Below are 10,681 nucleotides of genomic sequence, written 5' to 3'. Positions count from 1 at the left end.
TTTTTAATGAGGCAACGAGATGAGCACCAAGTTTGGGCAACATAAGGGGGAGTGTTCAAGTAAATCCAGAATATGTGTATGACCTAAACTCTAGGTTACTTGACCTAGTTGTAATAGGATTTTGAATTAGAGATATTCATAGATATCCGATTAATTGTACGATTATCTTTCCTTGTACAACTCTGATTCTATGTCTTGTAATCCTCTTTATAAAGAGGCCCCTATTATCAATGAAAGTACTGCTCAATTCTCTCTAAATTCAGTTTTCCTTAAACAGTTCTCTTTTTATTTTTTATTTTTTCTGTTTAGCTTTTCTTCTTCCACCTCTCTATCCTCGTCCTGTTTATCTCCTCATATGCGGCCTTCTCTTCGACATCAGACCAGATTGCCTCGCTCTTCATCACAAGAACCTTAAACCAAAACCTCAACCATCTTCTCCAAACACTCTCTTCCACCACCACCGTGCCCCCAAAATCAAAACCCAAAAAGTGCAAAACCCCAAAACTAGTAATTATTCCCACACTAGAAAACTCAACCCCATCGGAGTTCTCCACCAACATAGCCAAAACAGTCGTCGCCTAGATCTTCACCCTCAAAACCCTAACCCACATTGCGGTCAACTACCTTATGGCTATAGGCAAGTCCTCTGCCTCATACACCGCCAAGGCTAACCGCACCGACTCAAACCTCTTTGACTTCACAATGCAATCCACGACTTGTCGTCGGTGGCCGGATTCAACAGCGCAGCGGAGCTTCACAAGAGCTGCATTTTGGGCTCGATTGTGTTAAAGGATTTTGCCAAGTTTGTGGAGTATATTGATGAGACTCTATTTATGTGGTCGATTATGTGGCACGAGAAAATGGGAGCTAAGGAGGAATTGGTTTTGAGGAATATCGGGAATTGGATTCCAGGAGGGGTGTTGGGTTACATGTTCCGAGATGGCTGTCAAGATTCCTAGAAGTTAGGGAGCCAAAACTGGTTAAGAGGAGGAGCTGTGGTGGGAGGATTTGGTAGTTGAGAATGAAAATATGAATGGGGATGTTGGGAATGAGTTTGATTGTTGTCGGGATTACCTTAAGGAGTCGGCGACTGAGAGTGATTCAGTGATGTGAATCCCATGTCTAGAAGAAGGATTAGTAATGTTGAGTCTGGGGTTCGATATGGTAGATGGTGCCGAATAGAAGAAAAAAAGAGAAGAATAAAAATAATTAAAAAAATTTAAAGAAGAGAAAGTTAGGGCTATTATAGTAATTTTATCCTTAAAAATGTGGAGTTAACGGAGCATTGGGTTGGAAAGTAACGAAATAAATCTATTGGGTGTAAAATTGAAAGAACAAGGAGTAAACGTGTCAAATTAAAAGGCGAGGGACTAAAGTTTTTTTTTTTTTTTTTTTTTTTTTTCTAGCCAAAGTTCAGGGAGCAAACAATATTTAACCCTAAAAATAATAGTAGACCAAACTAACTAAAGCATGTATACCGACAATAGTTGTATACCGACAATAGTAAGTGCTAAACACAATTTTTTTTTTTTTAGAACTAGATGGTTTACAAACGCCTAGGCGCTCCTGTGGTGCAATTGTAAACTGTAGAATTAAGTAATTTAATGACATACATCATTGTCTGAAGGCAAAGAAAAACTAAACAAAATTAAATCTTAGACTTGCCCTTGTACTTAGGGCAAGCAAAGCCATCATTAGCCGGGTAAGTCATGAGATCAATCTTGTTGTAGTCCTCCAAACAAAAAAGGGCCATGTTGAAAGAGATGAGAAATAGATTACTTAACTTCTTTTGGATTTGACATGGTTTGTCAACCACCTAGATTCAATGATTCATTGAAAGTCAAAGCGTAGATCAGTCGCAACAAACTTCTTATAGGTTAAAGACTTGCCCAACAAATAGGATTGAGATTTTTGAGCCAGCCTACCTCCAATCCTAGTCAAATCCACTGCACCACCATCCTTAGCGAAAGCGAAGGAAGTGGTGACGCTAGCAATGATGGAATCGATGGTCATCATGGGAAGAAACTCAAAAAGATGGAGCTTGGGTTAGAGTTTTGGTTTAGAAAAAAAATCACCAATGGTCACTAAGTTATGACCCGTTCGACATTTAACTTACTGACTTTTCAAAAATATCACTTAACTCAGTCACTTTAATATCTGTCTTTCACATAACTTACTCTCGTCTATTGTGATATTAAAAATTTATACGGAGAGGGTTATTTTCGTCAAATTACATATAAATATTTGAAAAAAAAATATTAAAATTCAAAAATAATTTTTTTGAATAAAGTTATTTGTTTTTTTTTCAATTTTTTAATAGTTGATCTGATAATTTCTAACAAAACCAAGAATTAAAAAATTGAATTTGAAAACAAAAAAAGTAATTGTCATTTTTTTATTTAGAAAAAATTGTTTTTCATGTGAGAAATGTATACTTTAGTGTTTAGACAAATATACTATCAACTTTAACGGCTTCTCACGAATGATTTAACGGTAATAAGTAAGTGTATGATAATGGTAAATGTGAGTGAGTTAAGTGATATTTTTGAAAAGTCAATGAGTTAAATGTCGAACGAGTCATAACTCTATGAGTATTAGTGATTTTTTGTGTTTGTTTAACTTGAAGGATGTAGAATATGAGAGAGTTTTTTCTCTCCTAGGGTTTTCGCACGTACTAAACACACTAAACACATTGAGAAAGTATCGAAGAGATATAACTAACCAACAATGAAAACTAACTAGTTAAAACAAACAAATCTCATCTTCTCCAAAAACACTCACCCTCATCAAGTGGAAATTACTTGCTCATCAAGTTTTTAGTCTTATCACTTTTAAAATCACTCCAAACAAATCTTAAAACTCTATGTGTGTATGTTTTTTCTTTTCTTTTTAGCATTTTGCATAAAGCATCTGTCGTTCTTTTTTGAAAAAGAAAGAAAGAGAGGATGTTGGCAAGCAAATGTAAGCGTTGTGAGAATTGCAATTCTAATTCCATCTCTTCTATTTATAGTCGGAGGACAAAAATCTTGACCTAAATAAAAGAAAGTAAAATTCAAAGCAAGTGTATCCATCACAATTCGAATATTGTATTGCATTGGACAGTTCATAGTGATGCCCACATAATAGAACAATTGGGATTTGAGAAGTGGTTGTGTTGTCTACGCGTATGGTAAGAGATTAGATTATCTAATCATGAAAAAGAAACAAAACGACTGATTTCGATATCCGGTAGTCCCACCTTTTATTGAAACACAATGTTTTGTGTGACACAATTGGAATGCATAGCTTCTCATGCATCGTTTAAGCATTATATTCCCTTTCTCATCATTTCATGTTGCCCCCTCTTATCTTTAGCTTGACTTGCCGGCATCATGTTGCCTACAAATATTGGTGCAAGCTTGCTTAATGGCTTCCAGAAGATCATCATGTTAAATTCGGATAGTTCATCTGAAGTACAACCGGTCAAGTAAGAAAAAGGTTTCTGCCTAAAAAGAAAAGAAATAAATAGAGGACACAAATCGGTAAGTAGAGATGACGTCTAAAATGTCATCATCAATCCCCAATTTCAAGCTCTTTATAAATAAAGGAAGAGTGAGAGAAGAGAAGGAAGCTGATGCGTGGTGAATAACTTCAGTGACATACACATGACCTGCAAGTATGAATAAATAAACATGTTGCTTTTTTGCCAAATTAAATTTTAATCTACATAATAGTCTAATAGATATACTTTACTAGCACTTTCAATGGTAAAACTTAGAAAAAGCCTCATATGTAAATTTTCATCTTCTTATTCACATGTTAGGTTTAGGTGAATGCAAAAGAGTATACGATATTACGATACATTCATATGTTAAGTGTCGAATGAAATTAAAGATGAAAGTGGAGGAAGCATTGACATAAATTAAAATATAAAAAAAAATGAAAAAATTGTCAAGTAATAATATTGACAATTGTGTAATTAATTTTAGCGGTAATTACTAAAGAGGAAAATTACACCACAAGTCTAACTATATACGTTATCTTAGTTAGTGGGTGTGTGCTGTGAATTTACTGTCTTTATCCTTCAAAGCAGCTCTTTATACAGAAATCTCAGTGTGATCACATTAATGCCAGATATCTTTCCTAATTTTGCCTCATTTGATTCTCTATTTGACGTCCTTTTTTCTCAACCTCACCCGTAATTTCACTTTCATCATTTCCTTTTTCGGCTGTAAAAATCCCCTTCCTTTTACCTTTCCCCAAAGACTTATTTTATTCACTTTCTGACAAAACTCCAAAATTCCGGGTGAAATTTACCTGCCCAGAGCCAGAATTGGCGCAATTTACCGGCGGTAGTTAAACCGAAAAACCCGATCGCCTACCAAACCAAACACGCCGAGCCGAGTCGAAGCCACTCAAGTCAACCACAAGTCCACCCAGAGTTAAAATTCCTAACCATGGTTAAATTCCACCCCTTAGTCGACAGACCCAGCCACTCAGAGCCGCCCCATATAAAAACAAGGGACCGCTCCGCGCGTCCCACACTCCTCTCTCTAAAACAAAACTCTCCTCTTGTCTGAGACGACCAATAATACCTGCTCTCATTTCCGCCCTCTTTCAAAACCCAAGTCCTCCCCCAATCACTCAAATCAGACCTTCAATACGGTGTCGTTTCTCGAGATCGGACCGGAAACACAGCCATGGAAGAAGACAAAGGTGCTCTGGTGCAGAACCTGATTGAGATAGTCAACGAAATAGCTTTGATCTCCGACTACAGATGCGCGGTGAAGAAGCAGTACTGCAATTTGGCGAGGAGGTTGAAGCTATTGACTCCAATGTTCGAGGAGATTAGGGATTTGAAAGAGGCGGTGCTGCCTGAGGACACTGTGAAGGCTTTGGTTTCGTTCAGGGAAGCGCTGGAATCGGCTAAGGAGTTGCTCAGATTCGGCAGCGAAAGCAGCAAGATTTACCTGGTGTGTGCGTATCATTCGATTCTCCGTTTTTCGTCCTCACATTTTTGGGAGTGTTTTTGCTGTTTATAGCTTTTAATTTTTTTTCTTTTTCTTTAATTTCTAAAATCTGTTTGATTGCTGAGAAAATGGAAAATTTGAACGGAAATTGAGAGCTTTCTTTGCTTGTTTTAGATGATTAGTGTATCTATAGTCTTTGAAGATTGACATAAAAAAAAATATTTGGGAATTTCTCGATGAACTTTTGGATTCTGATGAGGAATCCTTCAGTGAAATTGTTGGATAAATACAGTAAAGACTAATTTTAGTGCATGCTTCACCTTTTTGAATTTAACAGAAAGTTCTTAGTCTTTTATTTTGGGGGTGCAGTTAAATCTTCTGATTAGTAGCAAAGAAGGAGAACGTCATGATTTAAAATTTAAATCATTTTATTTGGTTTTCAGAATGCCCCTTTTTCATCTATGAAATTTTCAGTTCATTCAAATTATTGATTGAATGATGATGTGATACTAGAGGTTAGCTCTGTTTCCGGTTAAGGTCTATGCTTTTTGTTTGTCTTCACACCTTCACCTATTGTGATGGGTAAGTTGCTTTGGTATTAAGAGGTTGCCAGTGAAATTGTTAGCTCCAAATGGAATTTCTAGAAATGAGAGTGCAGAGTGAGAATTGATATAATAGTGGAATATCCTTGGTTGCTGGGTATCACTTAAATTACATGGTGGAAGGCAGATGTTACAACTCACAACGCTTTATTTTGGTTGTTCTTTGCTTTTAGTTTTGGTGGCACTTTCGTAGTGTGATGTTACAACTTGCAACACTTCTTATCTTGGTTGTCCTTGGCTTTTAGTATTGGTGGCACTTTGAAAGTTTGATGTTGCAACTTTCAACACTTTTGGAGAACACAAGTTATGTTCGAGAGAGAGGAGAGATGAACAAATTATATTTTGTTGTTCCTCATAACCATAAACTTTTAGCAACATCTAGATGTATTTCCTGATCATATGTCTAGCAAATGTATGATTTATTGTGCACTCTTTAGATCTTGATTTGGCTGTTATTGTATTAAGGTTTCTGTATAAATGGTGATTCTGCTGCAAAGTTTCATGGAAAAGCTGCACTGAAAATAAAGGGAAAAAATATTGCTACTTCTTCTTTTCATGTTCTTCGATAATGATGAATTCAACATAGTACCCAAGGGAAATGCTCTCTAACTTGTCGAAAATAGCTGCATAGTTTTTCCGGAGCTCTGAGTATCTAATCGAGTTATTGACATGAATACTGCCATATACTGCATGGATAATAGTTGACTCTAGAGATAGTTTATGATAACATTCGAGATGCCATCTCATCCAGAGGGTTTTGAATGTCATGTTCAATCTCTTTCTCACACATTTGTTAAGTTGTTTGTGGTTGAGATTCAAATTTAAATTTTATAAGAACTTTTTAGATGCTCATAGTGAATATTATTTCCATAGGAAATTTGTTTGCATTACAATTGCTGATGGATACATTTATGCATTTATATGTAGGATCTTTCAATCTTCTCAATTTCTATAAGGATGTTGTATGTCCTACGGTCTTATTCCTTGCCGTACTTTTTTTTTTTTCTTTTTCCTTTGCCTGGGCCTTATAGGATGTTCCCTGCATTTGATTGGTGATAGTTTTTCCTTTATGGCCAAGTTTCCTTTTTCAGATTTTTTTAGCAATAAGGATGGATCAAACTTTTAATCTTGCCTTGATTGTATCTCTCTCACCATCCTATTTCTCCCTACTTGCAGGTCCTGGAAAGAGAGCAAACTATGAATAAGTTCCTTGAGGTGACAGCTCGATTGGAACAAACTTTAAGTGGAATTTCCTATGAAGAGCTTGATATATCAGATGAAGTGAAGGAACAGGTATATATTCATTATTGAACAATCCTGTCATGTGTTGGGAGGCAGTAAGTGATAATCAAGCACCCAAATGGAATAGTTGTCTAATTTTCTCAATCTGACCTCGACATGATTTCTTTCTAATCTCTGTTAGTCACCTTTGTAGTTACCTGACAAAAATTTGATTTTGAAAAGGTTGAAATATTTATTTTTAATATAGATTTCTTACTAATCTCTGTCAGTCAACTTTGTGGTTCGATAAAAATTTGAGGGGTAAGGCTATAGTATGTTAACATCTCTCATACATAAACTATTTTTACCACTTTGAGGACTCATTACTACTTTAAGGACTCAGTTTACCACTTGAGAACTCATGTAGTAACTAAGAAAATTCACCACTTTAAGGACTCATGTTACCACTTTGAGGACTAATATTACTATTTTGAGGACTCATTTTACCACTTTTAAGGCAATTGTATGCATGTCATACGTTAACACATTGTAGAATTTTCCAAATTGGAGCAGGCCCCAGAGTAGAACTCAACTTGATTTGCTACATTGTTTGAGTTATTAATACATTCTTGAACTCTCTGTATTGCAGGTTGAGCTTGTGCTTGCTCAGTTTAGAAGGGCCAAAGGAAGAGTTGATTTACCCGATGTTGAGCTATATGAGGATCTCTCATACCTTTACAATAGAAATGATGCAGCAACAGATCCAGCAGTCTTTAGACGACTGGTTGAAAAGTTACAATTGGCAGGGATAGGTGAACTTACACAAGAGTCACTAGCATTGCATGAGATGGTTGCCTCTAGTGGTGGTGATCCTGGAGCAAGCATTGAGAAAATGTCAATGCTATTGAAAAAGATTAAGGATTTTGTACAAACAGAAAATCCCAACATGGATGCTCCTGCTACAGAAAAGAGTGTCGTTGCAACTTCCAGCGGACAAGCATCCACTGACAGGAATCGCAAGGCCCCAGTTATACCTGATGATTTTCGATGTCCAATATCATTGGAATTGATGAAGGATCCAGTCATTGTTTCAACGGGGCAGGTATTTATTGCTCTCTTATAACAAGAACTCAATTACACCATTATTGAATGAGATTAGATGTTTTGGGCATATTCATTCATTTTTCTTGTAGAAAATTGTTGACACATTGAAATTCAATTGTTTGACTATACTGCATTTTTCATTCTTAGAACCAATCAATTATCCCACAATTTCCAACATTCATCTGGGATCAGCTTGGTGATTGTATATACTTTAGCTATGTTTGGAGATGAATACCCAAACTTTTGGTTGGAAGTCTGAAAACATGTTACACAGATTTGTTATTCGTACTTGTATAGGGTTATTTTTTTGAACTTCATTTAGACTTCATGCCCACAAACATTACTATCAATTCTAAATGATCTTGTTTTCCACCGATGCAGACATATGAACGTTCCTGTATTGAGAAGTGGCTGGAACAAGGGCATGGTACATGTCCGAAAACACAACAAACCCTCTCTAGCACCAGTCTCACACCGAACTATGTTTTACGTAGCCTTATAGCCCAGTGGTGTGAGGCAAATGGTATTGAAGTGCCAAAAAGGCTTAATCGACCCAATAAAACTGCATCTGCTTGCTCGCCCGCGGAACGTACTAAGATTGAAAATCTTCTTCACAAACTAACATCAGCAAACCCTGAAGACCAAAGGTCTGCTGCTGGTGAAATCCGCCTTCTTGCCAAGCGTAATGCAGATAATCGTGTGGCTATTGCTGAAGCTGGTGCAATCCCCCGACTTGTAGGGCTGCTTTCAACCCCTGATTCCCGCACCCAAGAGCATGCTGTGACAGCGCTTCTCAACCTTTCAATATGTGAGGATAACAAAGGAAGCATCATTTCCTGTGGAGCAGTTCCTGGTATTGTTCATGTGCTCAAGCACGGTGGCATGGAAGCACGGGAAAATGCAGCGGCAACCCTGTTCAGCCTTTCTGTTGTGGATGAAAACAAGGTTAGAATTGGTGCTTCAGGAGCCATTCCGCCACTTGTTACACTGCTGAGTGAAGGTACTCAAAGGGGGAAAAAGGATGCTGCAACAGCACTATTTAACTTGTGCATTTATCAGGGGAACAAGGGGAAAGCAGTAAGGGCTGGTGTTGTTTCAACACTAATGGAGCTGCTAACCGAAACTGGAGGGGGAATGGTGGATGAAGCACTGGCCATTCTAGCAATATTAGCTAGCCATCCTGAAGGGAAAGCAGCGATTGGAGCTGCCGAGGCAGTGCCGGTTTTGGTTGAAGTCATTGGGACTGGATCTCCCCGAAACCGAGAAAATGCAGCTGCAGTTTTGGTGCACCTTTGTTCTGGGGACCCACAACATTTAGTGGATGCTCAGGAACTAGGAGTGATGGGTTCATTATTGGATTTGGCACAAAATGGCACAGACAGAGGCAAGAGAAAGGCTGCACAGTTGCTTGAGAGAATGAATCGGTTTATCGAGCAGCAAGCTCAAGCCGAGGCCGAAGTTGAGACTGAGACTGAGGTCGAGGTTGAGGCTGTGATTGAACCTCGGCCACTGGCACAATCTGAGACCCAGCAGCCACAGCCACTGTCTGCAGTGAATGCCGATGACTGCTGAGTGTTCATTTTGCTCTTCTTTCTTGTTTGGTTGGTTTCTTTTGTTCTTTTTTAGTATCAAAAGAGGCGGCTATGCTTTCACAAGGGAGGTGGAAGATCACCTTCCTAATATGTAAGTCAATTCTTTTTATTTGTGTGGGATGAGAACTGTACTTTCGGGGACTATACTTATAAGAGCATCATGGGTTAGGGGGTAAAAGTAAAAACAAAAGGAAGAAGGGCTGATATATATAGCTGACATGTATTATGTGAAATGTACCGTTGACTGTAATCATCCTCAGTTTTTAGTGAAGAGATGTGCCTGTTACCTTTCTGCAGAACTCGTTTGCAAATTTGCAATTAGTAGCATCTGCTCAAGGTTGTAGTCAGTGCTTCAAGTATAGAGAGAGCGTGAGCTCAGAAACGTAGTGTATTAAAGTTGTATCAATTCGAATCAATTTAAATGTGTTAAGAAGTTCAAAGTCACATATCTGGGATTTTATTTGTTACTCTGGTGACCGATAAATTTGTCATTTTCATGTTGTGCTAGAAATGTGAAAAACTGGCAATATTGATAGACAAGACTGATCTTTCCCCAATCATGCCCAATTACCCACTAAGCAAATTCCAAATGAAAAGTAGCCTTTTTCGCGGATACAAATTTGTTGTCCACCCTAACTCATGAAAGCTACCCTTTGTCACTGATAGAGGTGCAAAACACTGTACAAATCAACTGACAAAAATAGTTTGGTTAAGATTTTTGAACTTTAAAAATTAAAAGTCGGTTCAATACCGAATCAAATCATTTATGAACTTAGTTAGCTAGGTTTCTCTTGTGCTTAAACCGTAGAACCCGAATCGATCGGTATGTTGGAAATATAATAGGAAAAAATTTTAGGTTTAGATACATAATAAATATATATTCATTTGTCCAGTCTATTCTAAGTAAGTTCTAAATTTTCAGTTATAACTTTATTCTCAAATGATATACTACCATATAAATTAAATTCCTCGTATATAATCGCTACAATTCTTTTGATCCTCTCACATCAAATCTCTCAATCTCTCATTTTCTAACCTTTAATACTACCATATTAAGCTAGTACTGATCTTACTAACCTTTACTAACGACGTGGTGTGGTGTGCTGGTTGAACGGCCTAGTCTGGAACCCCCAGGTCTAGCGTTCGAATCCCAGTTCCATCCAGTGGCCAACAGATTTGAGGTACCCTTTAGGTTCGTGCGTCTGCGATGCTG

At 37.6% G+C, this 10,681-nt stretch overlaps 1 protein-coding gene across 2 annotated transcripts; it reads left to right on the top strand.

Moving 5' to 3' along the window:
* The first annotated feature begins 4,476 nt into the window (after window positions 1-4,476).
* LOC112202700 (U-box domain-containing protein 13) lies at window positions 4,477-9,914 on the top strand. 2 transcript variants are annotated; one of them, XM_024343708.2, is made up of 4 exons: window positions 4,477-4,952; window positions 6,728-6,844; window positions 7,422-7,874; window positions 8,258-9,914. In XM_024343708.2, the coding sequence occupies exons 1-4, from the start codon at window positions 4,680-4,682 to the stop codon at window positions 9,446-9,448; spliced, it is 2,034 nt and encodes a 677-aa protein (XP_024199476.1). In that variant the 5' UTR covers window positions 4,477-4,679; the 3' UTR covers window positions 9,449-9,914. The 2 variants fall into 2 exon arrangements, with proteins under 2 accessions (XP_024199476.1, XP_024199477.1); XM_024343709.1 differs by having other exon boundaries at window positions 4,820-4,956.
* The last annotated feature ends 767 nt before the right edge of the window (window positions 9,915-10,681 follow it).

Source organism: Rosa chinensis, chromosome 5, assembly GCF_002994745.2.
Source record: "Rosa chinensis cultivar Old Blush chromosome 5, RchiOBHm-V2, whole genome shotgun sequence".
Taxonomy (NCBI): domain Eukaryota; kingdom Viridiplantae; phylum Streptophyta; class Magnoliopsida; order Rosales; family Rosaceae; genus Rosa; species Rosa chinensis.
The sequence above is the reverse complement of the archived record's forward strand: the minus strand, read 5'-3'. Positions and strand labels throughout refer to the sequence as shown.

Bases quoted from the DNA above. Each gene is read 5' to 3' on its own strand.
- LOC112202700 (XM_024343708.2), top strand. From the start codon at position 4,680: ATGGAAGAAGACAAAGGTGCTCTGGTGCAGAACCTGATTGAGATAGTC. The intron at 4,953-6,727 runs GTGTGTGCGTAT...CCCTACTTGCAG, and splicing joins AAAGCAGCAAGATTTACCTG to GTCCTGGAAAGAGAGCAAAC. The intron at 7,875-8,257 runs GTATTTATTGCT...CCACCGATGCAG, and splicing joins TCATTGTTTCAACGGGGCAG to ACATATGAACGTTCCTGTAT.